We start from the raw sequence: 16,936 nt of genomic DNA, 5'->3' as shown, positions 1-16,936 counted from the left end.
ATCCCCCACTTGGGCCTCCGCTGCCTCGGGGGCACCCCAGTGTGCTTCCCATGGTTCCCCCGGCCTCCACCCTTAGAACTGAGACTCCTGTAGCTGGGCAGCCTGTCACCCCAGTCCCGGGATCCCAGTCAGTGCCTGGGGCGCGGCTGCCCAGGCCCCGGCGCTCAGGCCCCGCCGGGCCCTGTGGCCGCGCCCGAGTCCCCACCTGGCTGAGTCTGGAGAAAAGGCTGCAGCTCCCTGTGGACAGGACCGGCTCGGGTGCTGCCCTCTCGGCCCCACAGCCTTATGTTGTAGTGACACTCGATCTTTCCCAGCAGCCCATTGGCCCGGGCCGGGCGGCCAGGGCTGTGCCCACGCGGGTCCCTGACCAAGTATAGGAATAGCCCAGGAGGAGCCCAAGGAGGCGAGGAAGGGGGCGCGTGTGCTGAGGAGCGGGCCGCCCGCCGCGCCCAGGAGGTGTCTGTCAGCTTCTATTTTTACTGCCCGGACAGCGGGCGCATTCTCAGCGGCCGAGGAGGATGAAGGAAGGGATTGAATGCCCTGGGGGACACACAGGGTTCTCCTTGGGCCGGCCTGGTGTGGGGTCCCCGGCCCAGGCGCCCCTCCATTCCGGGTGACAGCAGGGTGCACATTGCACAGCGCCCCGGCCCACCAACCTGCCCCTCTGAGGAAGCGGCCAGGGCTTTTAGACCCCCGTCGGGGGGAGGACCCCGAATCCTCAACCAGCCCCCCTCGAATGGAGGTCACAGCAAGGCCAGACCTGGTCCTGGGCACAGGCCCCTGAGGTGTGGGGAGTGCTCAGGCGAGAGGGATGAGCAACTGCTAGTCCCCAGGTCAGGGGCCCCCTCGGCCCTCAGCCTGGAGCTCCCAGCCGGGCTCAGTGCGCCCCACAGGGGGCTTGGCCATGCCCCTGGATCCCCGGGTGGCACCCTCCAGCCAGCACACAGCTCACTCGGCCTCCAATGGTCCCCACGGCCCGGCCCCTCCAATGAGGGAAACCGAGGCCTGGAGGGGGGGAGAGCAGCCTGGTACCTTCCAGACCCCGGCTCAGGCAAGGCAGACACAGATGAGGCCGCTGCCCTCTGGACCTCGGTGGCCGGGGTGGCAGGGGGCTTGCCTGGGAAGCTGGCGTGCCCGGCCCTGCCCCCCTCGGTGCCCACCTCAGAGGCCCTCGGAAGGTCTTGGCTGCACCCGTGCAGTCCCTGGAAGTCGGCAATGAAGCCGGGGACCCTAGGGAGGCAGGGACATACCATGGTCCCTCGCCAGAGGAGGCAGACGGAGACCCTTCATGCCCACCTCCCCGAGGGCCCGGCCGTGGGGTCCCCCAGAGGCCAGAGCTGCGGGGGCTGTCCCTACCCTCCTGGGAAGAACTCTGGGCTCCTCTGGCCCCACGGTGTCCCCTGCACCGGTCCCGGTCCTTAGTGGGCAAGGTCTTGTTGGGCCACACGCAGCCCTGACCCTGGGCCCCTTCGCACCCACTCTGCCCCATGGGCTCTGGAAGCCCTGAGTGGCCCCCTCCTCAGATCAGCTCCTCTCGCTCTGCCAGCAGCCCCAGGACCTCCCCACGCACCGAGGCCGGGACATGCACCGACAGCGCCGGGGCAGCTGGCTGTCTGTGGGCCATGCTGGAGCTCCAGGCACCCAGGGAGCTGCCCGCTGCCCACTGCCCCCCACCCCGTGCCGGGCCCAGGGGGCTCCCACCGGCTGCACCTGCAGTGGCCCCACTCGGCCAGCAGAGGAGGGTGGCTGCCCGCTCAGCCGCGCGGCCCCTGGCAGGTGCTCTCGGTGAGCGGGCTGAGCCAGCGTGTGGGCGCTGAGGTCAGAGGGACTGGGCAGGTTTTATTTTGGGCATCGGTGACCTCCCCTCAGGCGCCAGGCTCACGGCACGGCAGGACACACCAGCGGGCACTGCTGGCCGGGCGGCGGGACACGGAGGGCCTCCACAGGTAATCCACACTCGTCCCCGGGCCTGGCAGCTGGGGTTGGGGGAGAGGGCAGGGAGGGGCAGGGGCCTCGGGGGAGCGGGAACGGCACTGAGGCAGGGGCAGGGACGGCCCGGCCCGGGTTGTGGTGGTGACTGGTCTTCACTCCAGGAAGAGGGTGAGGACTGACTGCAGGTCACGCCCAGGACAGTGTGGGCAGGCTGAACAGAGCCGGGGAGGGCGGCCCCCAAGGGTCTTGGTGCCAGCTGTTCTTGGAGTTACCTTGGTGTGGGCAGGGGTCACTAGATCTTGGCCTGGCCCCCAGTATGCATGGTTGGGGTATTGGAACCTGAAGAGCTTGAACAGGGCCTGAGAGCCCCGAGCTGACCTGGGTGACTGCTGGTGCCCGCTGGGCTGCAGCTGGCAGGCCTTGGGCTCTGGTTCTGCCAGGCCAAGGTGCAAGCTGCTGACATTGCACTTTCCCATCTCCATGCAGCTGCCGCCCCACAAGCCCAGTGCCTGGGCAATTTAAAGACCAGGCTCTCTTCCTCCCACGCTTGGGCCCTGGTGCCCAGAGCAGGGGGGTGGGAGGAGGCCTCTCAGGTAAGAGAACAGATGGCAGGGACTCAGTCCAGATGGATGATGGATGGATGCACAGACAGATAGGTAGATGGGTGGGCGGATGGATGGAAGAATGGATGGATGGATGGATGGATGGATGGGTGGATGGGTAGGTGGATGGATGGATGGATGGATGGATAGATGGGTGGGTGGGTGAATAGGTGGATAGATGGATGGGTGCACAGACAGATAGGTTGATGGGTGCACAGACAGATAGGTGGATGGGTGGGTGGGTGGGTGGGTGGATGGATGGATGGATGGATGAATGAATGAATGGATAGATGGGTGGATGGACAGGTGGATGGATGGATGGATGGATGGATGGATGAATAGATGGATGGATGAGTGGGTGGATAGATGGGTGAATGGATAGATGGATGGATGGATGGATAGATGGGTGGGTGGGTGAGTGGACAGCCAGCTACCCCTTGGGCAGTGATCCTCTCAACCTCTAGGCCTCAATGGTTGACATGTTCTGATCCCTTAGTCCTGAGTCAGTGCAGCAGTGAGAATCCATGATGCTCAGACTGGGCCAGGTATGGACAACCCCGACAGGGCTGAGAGGTTCAGAGCAGTGTGGCTGGTTGCCTCCCTGGCCTCAGAGGTGGGCCAGAGTGAGAAAAGATGCCAGGAGTTTTTTGGGTTTAACACTTCTGAGCTGATATGTTTGCTCTGTCTTTTGGGAGGCTGGCAGGTTTTGACCACAAGGACTTCAGCAGCGGAGGCTCTGTGCAGAGCCAGACTAGAACCCAGGGTCCAGGCCAAGGTCACGCCGGCTCTGCAAGGGGCTCCTCGGCCACGGAGGGCACAGGGCCCAAAGTCAGGCCAAGTGCAGACCCCATGAGAGGAGGGGAAGCAGGGAGGACCCCACCCTGTCTCCCACTTCACACATGTGTCCACTCACCCACCAATCCACTCACTTATTTTTATACATCCACGATCACTGTCTATCTCCCTCCCTTCTTTTTCATCATCCATCCGTCTATATCCATCTTCCCAACCATGTATCCACCCACCTAGCCAGCCACCCACTGTTCTGGGCAGCATATGTTTGCCTAACCCCCTCTCCAACCCTTCTCCCATTTATTTTTCACACAACCATTTCCTGCCCACCTACCTCTCTTTCCTCTACAGGCCCATCCATCCATCATCCATCCATCCGCCCATCATCCGCCTACCCATTAATCCATCTCTTCATGCATCCATCCATTATCCATCTGTCCATCCATATATCCATCCACTCACCCACCCATCCATCCATCCACTCACCCACCCATCCATCCATCCACTCAGCCACCCACAGGTCTGTCTGTCCATCCATCCATCCATCATCCATTCATCCGCCCATTCATCTATCTCTTCATGCATCCATCCATCATCCATCTGTCCATCCATATATCCATCCACTCATCCATTCATCCATCCATCATCCATCATTCAGACATCTGTACATACATCAAACCTTCACTGAGCAACTCCTGGGTGCTAGGATGGGGCATGACTCCAAGGCAGGTCTTGTCCTCAGGGGGTGCACAGACCAGAGGGGCACACTGTTTTGGGTGCTATGAAGTTTCTCTCAGGCCAGTCAAGAAAGGGAGAGACATCACAGACACTCTGGAAGAGGGGAGCTGCCCCCCACCCATCAAGTGTGGCAGGATTTAGGCCATCACACACCTCAGATCCAAGAGTCTAATCCCAGAAGCGACAGGACGGGACTGGGTGTCTGAATGCAGAGGCCAGAGACCTGGGTCCCACCATCATGCCGGGGGTGGCCCTTGCCCCGCGGCCAGCCCTGCTCCCGTGTTCCTCCCCCCCCAGTTAGTGAGCAGCGAGGGGCCAGCGTGTGGGGACAGAAAGAGCTTTATTGCACAAATGAAGGGGCCGCAAGCAGAGGCAGGGATGAGCGTCCCGCAGGCATCGGTGGCTGCTGACCGGATGGCCCCTGGCTGGTGTGCTCTCTGCACAGGACACCCCTTCCTGGTGGGTGTGTGGCCTCTGGGATGGTCCCCTCAGCCAAGCACCATGAGCATCCCATCCTCCCGGGCTGTGAGAGGCAGAGCCGGTGGGCCAGGGAGCGGAGGGGAGGGAGGCCGGAGGTCCGGGGACAGAGGCGGTGGCAGTGGCGGGTGCTGGCGGGGTGTGGGCAGCCAGGCAGGCAATGGGAAGCGGCTTCTTCGGCAGGGCTGGGTGGGCATCTGGCCGGACTCCCCAGGAGCATGGGTGGGAAGTGTGGAGGGAGCCCCCGGCCTGCACCCGGCTCAGGAAAGCTGAAACACAGGCGAGGGGGTGTTAGGCTGCAGTCCCAAGGGGTCACCCTGCCCCACCCTGGCCTACCCACAATCCCCCCTTCCCACCAGGAGTAGCCCCTGCCCCAGGCCTGCCTCCCCCGTGGAGGTCTGCTACCCGGAGGCTGAGCTCCCGAGCCCTGGCCTTGCTCAGACTCAAGGCCTAGAGAATCTGGGGTTCCTGTGGCTGCTGGGGCCCCGGCCTCTCCGAGGCAGACAGCAGCCCCGATGGAGCCCCTGGGCAGACCCCTCCCCGGCCCATCCATCCCTGCCTGGCGGAGCCAGCGGCCCCCGGCCTCCCTCCTCCCCCCGCCCGCGGCCTCTGGCTCGGCCCAGACACCATTTGTCAATGTCCGTGCTTGCACATGGCGCCCAGAAACCGGGCGGGCGGCTTGGCCGGGACCACCCCGCCCGGAGGTCTGTGGGAAGCTCCGTTTCGCACAGCTCAGCGAAAATGGCTCCCACCGCCCGGCCCCTCGCCCTCGGAGGATGAGCCCCTCGCCCGGAGCCCCTGGCCGCCGCCCTCACCGCTGGCTCGCAGCGGACGCGCCTGTGGTCGGGCCGGCGACGGCGAGGCGCCCCTCACGCGCTGCGGGCGGGCACGCTTCCTGCCCCCGGGCGCCGGCCCAGCACGTGCCCCGCCTGGAGCCGCCGGTGGGCCTCCCGGCCCAGCTGCGCTCCAGCCCTCGCTCATCACCCACCGAACAGGGCCCCCGCGGGCTCGCTCCTCACCCGGGGACGGCACCGCCGCCCACGGAGCTGCTGATGCAGGCGGACCTGCCGAGAGCCCACCTGGCTGGCGCCAGGGCTGGAGGCAGGGCCCAGTGGTCCTTCCGGACTCAGGGGCAAGTCCCCCCTGCCTCAGCAGGGGTCCGGGGGGAAGAGAGCTGACTGACCACTGTCCCTCTCCACCCAGAGTGCAGACATGCTCATCTCTGCCGCCTCAACGCCCCCTGACACCCTGGGCCTGTGCCTCCTGGGGCCCCCGGCGCGCCCACCGCCCCTGCTGCCCAAGCCCGGGAAGGACAACCTGGTCCTGCAGAAGCTTCTGAGGAAGGCGGCCCGGAAAAGGGGGGCCGGGGCCGGGCCCTCAGCCCCCGCGGGGGCTTTCCGCAGCTCCCTGTCCCCCGTGAGCGAGGCTAGCCACGACCAGGAGGTCACAGCCCCACACCCCGCCCGAGCCCCGCACACGGCAGCCACCCTGCCCCACGCCCCCCACACCCCCGTCACCCACCGTGTGCCGTCCCCCCTGCAGAAGTCCACGCTGGCCCTCAGCTTCCCTCCGCACGGGAGCCGACCCTCTCCCCTCACGGCCCCGGGGCTCCCGCTCAGAACCCCGGCACCAGCCAGGGGGCCCAGCGGCTTTGCCCGGGTCTCAGCACCCGCCCTGGGGGACACCCACATCAGCCGGGTGCACATCCAGCTGGTGCCACCCCCAGGCGCTGGGGCCCCTGAGCCGCCCCCGATGGCCCCGGATGGGGGGTCTGGTGGCCAGGACCGAGGCACAGCCCCTCGCCCCCCTGGAGCCCAGCCCCTGGTCCCCGTCGCCCACATCCGCCCTCTTCCCGCTGGGGCCCAGGCGGCCAAGCCCTGGCTGGAGGCGCCCCCTGTGCCCAGGCCGCCCCCTGGCTTCCTGGCTGCGGGGCCCAGACAGGCCCACGCCCGGGTGGTGGTGCCCATCGCGCCCACATGCCGCTCGCCGGGGCCCTCGCCTGCCCGGCCAGCCCCTGTGGCCCCCAAGGCCGAGGAGCCCCCCACAGCCGGCCCCGCCCCTGAGGCCCAGCAGGTCTCCAGCCCTCCGGGGGCCTGGCCCCCCGCCTCGCCCGCAGGCCCCCACCCCTGCCCTGTCCCCAAAGTGGCGCCCAAGCCCCGGCTCAGTGGGTGGATGCGCCTCAAGAAGCAGCTGATGGAGGAGGTGGAAGAGGCCCCATTGCTGAGGCTGGAGCGGAGCGCCGAGCAGAAGGAGCAGGAGAAGATGGCCCCCGCCAACCCGGCCCTCCGGCCTCCTGCTGAGCCGGCCCCCCAGCCTCCCGCTGACCAGGCCCCCCTGCCTCCCGTGGACCTGGCGCCCCAGCCCACCTCGAACCTGGTGCCCCGGCCCCCTGCCTCCCGGGCCTCCAGGCTGTGGGACGCGGTCCTGTACCGTGTGTCGGTGGCCGAGTCCAACCACAGCCGGGCAGGGCCGGGGGGTGGGGCGTGCACCCTGCCCAGCCGGGGCCGCCTGCCCTTTCTGTGCCGACCCCGCTTCAATGCCCGGAAGCTGCAGGAGGCGGCCACACGGCCCCCTCCCACCATCCACCCCGTCCTGGAGCTGAGCCCCGCGCCCAAGAACTTCAACCGCACGGCGGCCGGCTGGAGGCTGCAGTGAAGGGCGGCCGGGCGGCCCCTGGGCCTCCGACCAGATGGACAGGAGGGGCCACAGCCGGTGAAGAGGCCGCATGGACCTGGGAAAGGGCGGGGGCTGCAGGAGCCCAGGGAGGCTGTCAGGAGGGACGGGGACGAGGATGGGGGAAGTGGACGAGGCCGGAGCAGGGGTAGGGAGGAGGTGGTTTCCATGTGTGGAGGGACAGGGGCTCAGGGTAGGAAGGAAGGGCCTGTGTCCACGTGAGCCAGGACTTGGGCAGGCTGACCTCACACCCAGTGCCTGCCTTGGCCTCCTGGGAGGCAGGGAGGGAGGAGGGCCACAGTGTGGGTGACCCACTGCAGTGAGTGGGAGAGGGACACAGAGGGACCTGGGGAGGCCTCCGGCCCCGGCCCTGGCCCTGGAGAGGACTCAGGAGGGGAGGGGGGAGGGAGGGGCCGAGGCCCCACTCACCCCAGAACACTATGGGTGCTGTGTGTGGACCCTGGGACCCAGGCCACAAATAAAAGTGTGTCACTCCGTGGCAGTGGGTCACCTTTCTGACTGCTCCGCCGGTGGGAAGGGGGTGGACACCAGAGAGGTTGTGGCTGGAACAGGACAGAACCCGGGTCCTGGTCGCTCTCAGACCCTCGGCCACTACTGGCCGGGCCTCGTCTTGTCCTCCATCAGTTTTTTGCAACTCGCAGCGGCCAGGCCACCTCACCCACCCAGGGAGCCGAGCTGGGACCGAGGGCCTCGTCCTGAGAGGGCGAGTGGAGTCCCCCCTCGAAGAACAGCCGAGTGGCCCGAGGCCATGGAGTTGATGTCAGTGTGTGAGGAAGGCCTCCAGGAGCCTGGGTTCTGGCCAGTTCTGAGGCTGGGCATTTGGCCCTCAGGGGCACCTTTGCTGCCGTCCCGTGGACAGCAGCAGGCCCCTCCTCCGTCACCACGTTCCCAGAACCGTCCACGTCACGCGTAGGTAGGCCGCTGCCCAGACTCACCGAGAGGGAAGGCTTAGGGCCCCGAGCCCTCATCCATCAGCACCTTCTCGTACTTCCCGTGTCCGGTGGCCACAAACTTGTACCTCTTCCCGGAGGGGGTGCTCTGTCGGGGCAGGAATCCAAGAGCAAAGGTGAGAGGGCCGAAGGGAGAGGCCACTGCCTCTGGGAAGCCCTCCTGGACGCACTCAGGATGGTCCCTCGTGGCTCTCGCCTGCGGACCTGCTTTCCCCGCCACCATGACCTACAGACTCTACCTTAACGGTCGACGAGGTCTTGGAGCCTCCTTTGTGCTCCCAGAGGCTTTTCTTGCTCATGTCTCCAGCCACGATGTCCTGGGGTGGAAGGAGGACACGTCACCACTGCAGACAGCCAACTGGGGCCGAAGCCCTGGGCCCTTCTCTCCAGCCTGGCCCTACCTGGCCAGGCGGGCCTGCCTGCTTGCTGCCTGCAAGAGGGCCGAGAGCCCGGTAGAGGCAGGGAAGGGTGGCCTGCACCTTCTGCCTTCACTCCGCCAAGCAATCTTCTCCCCGCCACCTTCCACGCTCAGGGCCGACCTGGGTGGTCTCCACCTGGACGGCCTCACCGGGGAGGGCTCCTACCTTGCAGGAGGGGCTCTTGGCCACAGACTGAGCCTGCACCTCTCCCGTCTCCCACAGGCTCTTGGTGCTTGCCACGGCCATGCTGGGCAGCTCGATGGAGGGCTGGCGAGTTAGCTTGGCGTTCCGGCCAGCAGTCTGCAGAGGAGACAGAGTCCGATGCCATGTTAGTGGAGAGCCACGTGGGACCCCTCGGAGAGCCCGGGGAGCACGCAGGGGCCACCCTCTGTGTCTCTGCTTTTCCCCAGCGGCGCATCCCCAACCTAGGGCAGGAGCAGGGCTCTGACAAGATGTGTGCTCCTCTAGGCAGTGTGCTTTGAAGCTCCCTTGTTCTGTAGAGCACAGGTGACAAGGTGGGACATGAGACAGACCTAGGCTGTCCTCACACTGCTCAGGGCATAAGGCTGGAAGGGCATGGGATGAATGGAAGGGTGTTGGCATGATAGAGGGGTGTTGGTTGGGTGGAGAGATGTTGGTTGGATGGAGGTGTTGGTTGGATGGAGGGGTGTTGGTTGGATGGAGGTGTAGGTTGGATAGAAGGGTGATGGTTGGATGGAGAGGTGTTGGTTGGATGGAGGGGTTGGTTGGATGGAAGGGTGTTGGGTGGAGGGGTGTTGGTTGGGTGGAGGAGTGTTGGTTGGATGGAGGTGTTGGTTGGAGGGGTGTTGGTTGAGTGGAGGGGTGTTGGTTGGGTGGAGGGGTGTTGGTTGGGTGGAGGGGTGTTGGTTGGATGGAGGTGTTGGTTGGATGGAGGGGTATTGGTTGGGTGGAGGGGTGTTGGTTGGATAGAGGTGTTAGTTGGATGGAGGGGTGTTGGTTGGATGGAGGGATGTTGGTTGGATGGAGGTGTTGGTTGGATGGAGGGGGGTTGGTTGGATGGAGGGGTATTGGGTGAATGAGGTGGATGAACAGAGTGGAGACCCAGCAGAGCAGGATGGCTGGGCCTACCTCGATGGCCTGGGTGTACTGCTCCAGCCGGTCATCAATCTTGGAGATGGGCAGGGCTGGCTGGGACCTCTTCACGCTGTTGCTGGAGGGTGGGAGAAGGGTCACACCTGGTGTCACCTCACTAGGCTTGCAACCCTACCCTGAGCCCTAGGAGAGCTCTCTCAGGCCCCCGGTCTCCACCCCCCTCGACCTCCCTTGGAGAACCTCAAGTCCCGGCCTGGGAAGCCGTTGGGGTACACACCTCTTCTTGATGGAGCGGCTCAGGGACTCGGTTCTGTCCAGGAGCTGTGCAGGGCGACAGAGACATGAGCCTTGGGAGCCGAGCAAGGCCCACCCTCTACCCCTGCCTGATGGTGCTCCCGGGATGCTGGGTGTGGTGGTGTGGGGGGCGGGGGGGAGGAGGGCAGGGCCCGGGGACGGCAGAGAAAGAGCAAGAGTGCTCCCTGTTGGGGCTGATGGGGCTGGGAGGAGGGAGAGGCAGCGCTTAGAGCTTGACCTACTTTGGTGCTGGGGCTGAGGGGAGGCGAGCTCGGCTCGGTGGTCTCCTCCAGGAGCAAGGGGCTGGGCGCTCCGGGCCGCTGCCATTGTTGGTGCTGGAAACAAAACCCCTGAGCTTATGGGACCCGGATGAGCACCCCTTGTGCACCCCCCTACCCCTCCACCCCCTGTGGAACCTGCCGGGGCAGCTCCCTCCCCTGCCTGGGCCTCAGATCCTCCCCAGCCCTGACATGCTTTGGTTCTGGAATTTTCTGCAGCAGGACTGACCACACAGAGTCTCCGAGCCCCCCCCTCCCCCAACCCCTGAGAATGTGGAGAATGTGGGGGCTACACACTGCCGGCTCTCTAGCAGAACTGGCATCCTGAGCACACAGGGGCGGCTTGTGGGACCAGCCACGGAGTGAGCAGGCAGCAGAGACGAACACAACCCGACCCTGAGGGACACCACCATCACCTCCTCGGCCTCCTCGGCCTCCTCTGCTGGGCCCGGGCTGCCCCGGCCCGTCTCCTCTGGGTCCTCGGGCTCTGCCTGCTCCGGCCCTGGCCCCTCCTGGGCCTCAGAGTTGGGGTGCAGATGCAGCTCCTCCAGGGAGACCCTGGCAGGACACAGCTCATCACCATCCTGGGGTCCACAGGGCCTGTGGGAGGAAGAGGGACGCAGGCTGGCCAGCGGCCATTTGATGGCTTCCTTCCCACTTCCCAAGCTCAGTTTCCTTGTCTGGCCAAGGATGCCCGGGACCCAGGCCCTGGGGTGAAGGGTGTGCAGCCTCTCTCCCTGGGCCCTTGAGAAACAGCCCTGACTGCCCCAGCCCCTCAGAGGGCCACCCCACGCTGAGGCCCCACCTGGGCTCAGACTCTCTGGACAGACCCTGCCTCGTGTCCTGTGTCTCCTCGCCCACCCTGGAGCCTAGGCTGGCCAGTCCCCTGCGGCTGAAGCTGCCCTCCTCGGAGTGCAGCCGTGGGCCTTGGGGAGAAGGCTGTTGCAGAGTGAGGTGGGTCTGGGGTGGCCTGGGGGGTGGACAGCTGGTGGACAGGCAAGGGCAGGCCCCAGCTAGGACGCATCTGAGGAGGGGGCTGACTGAGCTGGCCACGGGGTGGGCGGGGGCGGGTGTGGGGGGTGGGCAGCCTGCTGGCAGCCAGTTGCTCTGCATTTGAGAGGGACTGAACCTGGAGAAGAAGGTGGGAAAGTCTCGAATTTTCCATGATTTCAGGCCCCTTGGTGTTGGTGCCAAGCAAGACCCAGACCCACCACCCAGGTTGGGCCGGGGTCCAGCCGGCGGCAGGCACACAGAAGGCTCATTCAGCAGCAGCGTGGCGGCCGCAGGGGTGGGGGTGCAGGGAGGAGAGCCCGGGTTCTACGGTTTCTACCAAAGAGTCAAAGTGCCCCCTGCTGTTGAGAATGCTGGCCTGCTGCTGGCCGGGCGGGAAGGAGCCCGCTGTGGCCGTCCTGCAGACCCCGGCCCCAGCTCAGAAATGCAGAGTGTGCCCCAACTTACAGGGGCAGATGGGGAGCACTGGGGGGCCTGAAGAGGATGGTGGGTAGGGGGCTGAGTCAGGACCATGGCCCCCCAGCTAGGCGGGAACTCCTGAAGTGAGGGAGAGTGCTTGTAGGGACGGGAAATACTGGCTGAGCCACTAAGGGTTCTCAGCCTCAGCTCGGGGCTGCCTGGAGGGCCGGGGAGAGCTGGGGTTCGGGTGACACTGGGGCAAAGGGAGACCCTGTCCCCCGGTTGGAGCTTCTGAGCAGAACTGGGACCCCGAGCACATGGGGAGAGAGATGGGGGGGCGCCTTGGGCACAGCCTGCCTGGCTCAGAGAACAGCTCAGAGCCTGGACTGGGGAGGGGGGCAAGCTGGGGGAACAGCCCCCAGCCCTGGGCCCCCACCCCCGCCCCCCGATCCGGTTCAAACCGGCAGACACGTCCGCACATCTGGAAAGCGTGTCCCCTGGCCTGCTCGGGGCCGCACATCTGGAAATACCTGCTCCCCTCCGTGGGAATGGAGGCCCGCCAGCCCCGCGGGAGGAAGGGCAGTGGGGCCAGGGCTCCATTACGTAAGTGGGCTGCAGATGTGTGCTGATGTGGCAACACCGCGGCCGCAGCTGGTCTGGCTGGGGCCCAGGGCCCTGGGGAGCCCAGGAATGAGATTTCCTCACCGCTCCCCGGCCCCTCGCCGCCGCCGGGCCGTCTCCTTCCCTTCCTCCCGCTCCCCGCTCCCCCGCCCGCCGTGGGGCCTTCTCGGGGGCGGCGGGGAAGGGGAGCAGAGGGCTCTGGCTCCGGCTCAGGCATGTGCTGAGGGGCCCGCAGAGCCCGCCGGAGGCCTCTCTCTCCCGGCGTTAACCCCTGCTTGCCTGGCCTCCTCCTGCACCCCCTCCGGGCTCTCTCCCCGCAGGGGCTGCCGCAGCTCCGACTTCTGGGCCCAGTCGCCGAACCCCTCGTCCTCCTCCGGTTCTGGGGCCTCCGAGGCCTTCAGCCTGCAGGGAGGGGTGGGGGGGAGAGCAGAGAGGCCGAGCTGGGCCAGGGTGCAGGCAGGCGACCTCCACCCGCACCCCTCCCACTCGGACCCTGTGCCACGGAGGCACTCCACGTGGCCGGGCCAGTCCACACAATGTCACAGTGTCCCTGAGAGCTGGGCTGTGTCCCCCACAGTCTGGAGCACCTCACCCCATTGAGTCTGTCACCCAAGTCAGGGCTGTCTCTACCCCATGAGTTTACAGTTCCCTAAAAACTGGATTTTGTTTCCCCCGCTTTGGTCTGGGGGTCCCTGAGACCTGGGCTGTGTCCCCCACTTTGGTCTGGGGGTCCCTGAGACCTGGGCTGTGTCCCCCACTTTGGTCTGGAGCTCCCTGAGACCTGGGCTGTGGGCCCCACTTTGGTCTGGGGCTCCCTGTGAGCTGGGCTGAGTCCCCCTCCCTTTGGTCTGCGGCTCTCTGAGGGCTGGGCTGTGTCCCCCGCTTTGGTCTGGGGGTCCCTGAGACCTGGGCTGTGTCCCCCACTTTGGTCTGGGGCTCTCTGGGGGCTGGGCTGTGTCCCCCCTTTGTTCTGGGGCTCCCTGAGACCTGGGCTGTGTCCCCCCTTTGTTCTGGGGCTCCCTGAGGGCTGGGCTGTGTCCCCCACTTTGGTCTGCGGCTCTCTGAGGGCTGGGCTGTGTCCCCCTCCCTTTGGTCTGCGGCTCCCTGAGAGCTGGGCTGTGTCCCCCCTTTGTTCTGGGGCTCTCTGGGGGCTGGGCTGTGTCCCCCCTTTGTTCTGGGGGTCCCTGAGACCTGGGCTGTGTCCCCCATTTGGTCTGGGGCTCCCTGAGACCTGGGCTGTGGGCCCCACTTTGGTCTGGGGCTCCCTGTGAGCTGGGCTGTGTTCCCCCCTTTGGTCTGCGGCTCTCTGTGGGCTGGGCTGTGTCCCCCTCCCTTTGGTCTGCGGCTCCCTGAGAGCTGGGCTGTGTCCCCCCTTTGTTCTGGGGCTCTCTGGGGGCTGGGCTGTGTCCCCCCTTTGTTCTGGGGGTCCCTGAGACCTGGGCTGTGTCCCCCATTTGGTCTGGGGGTCCCTGAGACCTGGGCTGTGTCCCCCATTTGGTCTGGGGCTCCCTGAGACCTGGGCTGTGGGCCCCACTTTGGTCTGGGGCTCCCTGTGAGCTGGGCTGTGTTCCCCCCTTTGGTCTGCGGCTCTCTGTGGGCTGGGCTGTGTCCCCCTCCCTTTGGTCTGCGGCTCCCTGAGAGCTGGGCTGTGTCCCCCCTTTGTTCTGGGGCTCTCTGGGGGCTGGGCTGTGTCCCCCCTTTGTTCTGGGGGTCCCTGAGACCTGGGCTGTGTCCCCCATTTGGTCTGGGGGTCCCTGAGACCTGGGCTGTGTCCCCCATTTGGTCTGGGGCTCCCTGAGACCTGGGCTGTGGGCCCCACTTTGGTCTGCGGCTCTCTGAGGGCTGGGCTGTGTCCCCCTCCCTTTGGTCTGGGGCTCCCTGAGAGCTGGGCTGTGTTCCCCCCTTTGTTCTGGGGCTCCCTGAGACCTGGGCTGTGTGCCCCTCAGCCGGTGTCTCTGCGTGTGGGTAACCAGTGTCCCTCTGTCCTGCTAGCTGTGCCCCAGGACCCTGCCTGGCTACTTCCCTGGGTGCAGGGGGAGCCTCGGCACCCCGTTCCCCTTTGCAGGCCGGCTCCCCTGCCCCCAGCCTCTGGCAGCTCTGCTAGAACCTGGCCCGGAGGCTGTGACCGCTGCAGGACCCCACCCCGCCCAGAGCTGCTGACTCGGAGAAAATGGAACAAAACAGGCCTGGGAAAGGGGGCGATATTGGAAAAACAGCCCAGCCCAGCCCAGCCGGGGAGGCCTCCTGGGCCCGGGGCCGGCCAAGTTGGACTCGGCGTGTGTGAGTCATCGGCAGCGGGGAGTATAGGCGGGGGGCTGGGGGCCCCGGGCCGTGCAGCTGGGGTCAGAACCAGTCCAAGCAGGGCCGGGACCACTGGAGCTGGCCAGAGCCCGCGCCCCGGGAGGGGGGCTGTGCGTGACTCTGGTCAGGCGTCCGGCAGGCTCTGCTGGCGCCGAGGCTGGAAAGCCCCTCGCCCCGAACACCCCACAGCATTGCTGCTGCTCTGGGCCTGGTCCCCCGATCTCACCGCCGAGGGACCCCAGGACAGAGCCCCACCACCGCGGCCCCTCTGCCTGGGGTGCAGGCCGGGCCCGCCACGGGGCAGCTTACAGTGTCTCCTGCTCGGGGGGCTCCGGGGCTGGGCTGCCTCCATCCTGGTCCCGGTCCCTCTGCTGCTGGTCTCGCTCCCGCCGACGCCGCTCCCGGGCAGCCTCCTCCTCGTCTTCCCGGCTCCACTGGGTGGCGAGCCTGGGGACACAGAGATGGTCACCCCTCGGCCCACGGCTCCCACCTCCTCCCCACACAGGATGGCCCCGGCCCTCCCCAGGCCTCAGTTTCCCCATCTTGAAGGCCGAGGCCACAGGAGCTGGTGGAGAAGGTGCCCTCGGCTGGAGGGAGGTGCATCTGTGTGGGCTTTGGTGGTGGCAGGGCCTGGGGTCCAGCCTGGATCCCTGGCCTGAGCAAAACCAGCTACAGGCAGTGTGGCTGTGACCCCAGGCAGGGAGGGAGGATGTGGACAGGGGTCCTGGGGTCCGGAGAGCTGGCTTTGGCCACCGCACAGCCCTGCCATGGCCCTTCCTGGGTCCGGGGGCTAGTTAGGCCTCGCCAACCGGGCACTGCCATGCTGGGCCGGGCCTGGCAGGGCAGAACCCACTAGGCAGCCACCTCGTCCCATTGAGCACCATGCGGGGGGCTCCTTCCTGCTCCCCAGGAGCATGCTGACTGGGAGGAAAGTGGCCCATCCAGGGCCCAAGGTTCGGAGAAGTGGGTGTCTCCAGCCTGGGCCTGACCCCACAGACAGGGCCCCCCAGGGTCCGCTCACCAAGATCACCCCACCCCTCTGAGCCCCTCCTTGGCATTGAGTCTCTCCGGGTTGTTTCAAAGTTTCAAGTTCTCCATGAACCACACACACACACACAGTTCTGGGAAACTGAGGCCTGCCGCCGGCCAGGCACAAAAAAGTTGCCCCTCACTCGGGGCAACACCCACCACCTCTGCCCTGGCCCAGCAGACCTCAAGCCTGTGTTCAGCTGTCAGGGCCCTGCCCCCCCACCCTGTTCCCCTGCAGCCCAGGGGGCCCTGGGTCCCCACTTCTGCAGGGCGCACTGCCCCCCCAACGCCTGGGGTCCCAGCCCCTCCTGCCCGTGTCCGCTGCCTGACCCCGCAGCTCTCAGCTCGCTATCTTGGGGCCTCCGCCCCTGGGCCTCCGCTGCCAGCGTGATCTAATCTCTCCTAAGTCTCCTTGGAGCCTCTGAGACAAAAGCCAGGCCCTCCACAGCCTCGGCTCAGGGGCCCACTCCCCCTGCAGCCGTGGGATTCTGGCCTCCGCACCCCCATCCGCCCGCCTCCCACACTCCCGCCCAGGGCCTCAGGGAGCCCCTGATTCCCCACACCTGGCCCCATCACATGGCGCCTGGCCCGCCAGCCCCCCTCCCGTCCCCCGCTCAGGCCTGGGAGGGGGCTGCAGGCTTTCTGTGTGCACAACAGAGCCTGGGGCGCCCTTGGGGCTGTTGGGGAGCTGGCGTCCCGGGTTCCTCTCCTCTGTGCAAACCAGCAGCCCCTCCAAATGGTGGTGGGGGGCTTCCCTGGCTGGGGCACCCCAGGAGGACACTGGGAGGGGTGAGACGGCCCCTTTGCTCCCCTCTCTGGGTCTAAGCTGCACCACAGGCATTTGTGCTGCGGGGCTGTGGCCAGTGTGTGCTGTTTGGGGGTGCAGGGGCCCAGGTGGGGTGTGCAAGGCCCTCTCACCGGTCCTTCTCCTGCACCCCAGACCTGTGCACCCAGCTCTGAGGGCACAGAGGCCACACCGTGTCTGAGGTCTGGGCTCACCCCTCTGGCCATGTGTCCTGAGCAGGCCTGTGCTCAGCTCCTAGCACACACATGGCCAGGCTGCCTCGCACACAGATCACACGGTCTCCATGAACCACACACAGACCCACATGTTCTCGAGCCACACACACACACACACACACACACACACACACACACACGTTCTCCATGAGTCCCACACACTCACACGTTCTCCATGAGCCTCACACACACTCACACGTTCTCCATGTACCACACACAGACTCACATGTTCTCCATGAGCCCCCCCCACACTCACACGGTCTCCATGAACCACACACACAGACCATACGGTCTCCATGAACCAC

General features: G+C 66.3%; 3 protein-coding genes across 11 annotated transcripts in view; 1 reads left to right on the top strand and 2 right to left on the bottom strand.

Annotated features, from left to right (window-relative positions):
* Positions 1–16,936, bottom strand: part of LSP1 (lymphocyte specific protein 1) — a 39,784-nt gene that overhangs the window by 2,604 nt on the left and 20,244 nt on the right. For 4 of the 8 annotated variants that reach the window (XM_084907302.1, XM_084907307.1, XM_084907308.1 and 1 more), the window contains exons 2-11: positions 14,892–15,029; positions 12,561–12,683; positions 10,667–10,850; positions 10,215–10,307; positions 9,956–9,999; positions 9,715–9,796; positions 8,770–8,904; positions 8,425–8,502; positions 8,171–8,273; positions 4,388–4,810 (exon numbers count right to left, since the gene is read on the bottom strand). In XM_084907302.1, coding sequence (XP_084763428.1) covers positions 8,184–8,273; positions 8,425–8,502; positions 8,770–8,904; positions 9,715–9,796; positions 9,956–9,999; positions 10,215–10,307; positions 10,667–10,850; positions 12,561–12,683; positions 14,892–15,029 — 967 coding nt within the window. In that variant the 3' untranslated portion in view covers positions 4,388–4,810; positions 8,171–8,183. Of the gene's footprint in view, positions 1–4,387; positions 4,811–8,170; positions 8,274–8,424; positions 8,503–8,769; positions 8,905–9,714; positions 9,797–9,955; positions 10,000–10,214; positions 10,308–10,666; positions 10,851–12,560; positions 12,684–14,891; positions 15,030–16,936 lie in introns of those variants that run through there. The other 4 variants (XM_084907304.1, XM_084907306.1, XM_084907303.1 and 1 more) reach the window with 3 other exon arrangements.
* Positions 1,485–8,164, top strand: PRR33 (proline rich 33). The gene is made up of 2 exons (XM_084907297.1): positions 1,485–1,946; positions 5,745–8,164. Exon 2 carries the CDS (start codon positions 5,754–5,756, stop codon positions 7,194–7,196), a length of 1,443 nt encoding a protein of 480 aa, XP_084763423.1. The 5' UTR covers positions 1,485–1,946; positions 5,745–5,753; the 3' UTR covers positions 7,197–8,164.
* On the bottom strand, positions 12,931–14,075 carry LOC311616085 (uncharacterized protein; the record flags this gene model as incomplete). Of its 2 annotated transcripts, none has more annotated exons than XM_084907311.1 (3): positions 13,798–14,075; positions 13,513–13,677; positions 12,931–13,432 (listed from the first exon to the last, which is right to left on the bottom strand). In XM_084907311.1, the coding sequence occupies exons 1-3, from the start codon at positions 14,058–14,060 to the stop codon at positions 12,931–12,933; spliced, it is 930 nt and encodes a 309-aa protein (XP_084763437.1). In that variant the 5' UTR covers positions 14,061–14,075. The 2 variants fall into 2 exon arrangements, with proteins under 2 accessions (XP_084763437.1, XP_084763436.1); XM_084907310.1 differs by having other exon boundaries at positions 13,513–13,717; positions 13,798–14,035.

Source organism: Pipistrellus hanaki (assembly GCF_964339955.1).
Source record: "Pipistrellus hanaki genome assembly, contig: scaffold_53, whole genome shotgun sequence".
NCBI classification, from domain to species: Eukaryota; Metazoa; Chordata; class Mammalia; order Chiroptera; family Vespertilionidae; genus Pipistrellus; species Pipistrellus hanaki.
Note: the sequence above shows the minus strand (reverse complement) of the source record. Positions and strands in the feature narration are given on the sequence as shown.

Excerpts from the sequence above, each read along its gene's own strand:
- PRR33 (XM_084907297.1), top strand. The coding sequence starts at position 5,754 with ATGCTCATCTCTGCCGCCTCAACGCCCCCTGACACCCTGGGCCTGTGC.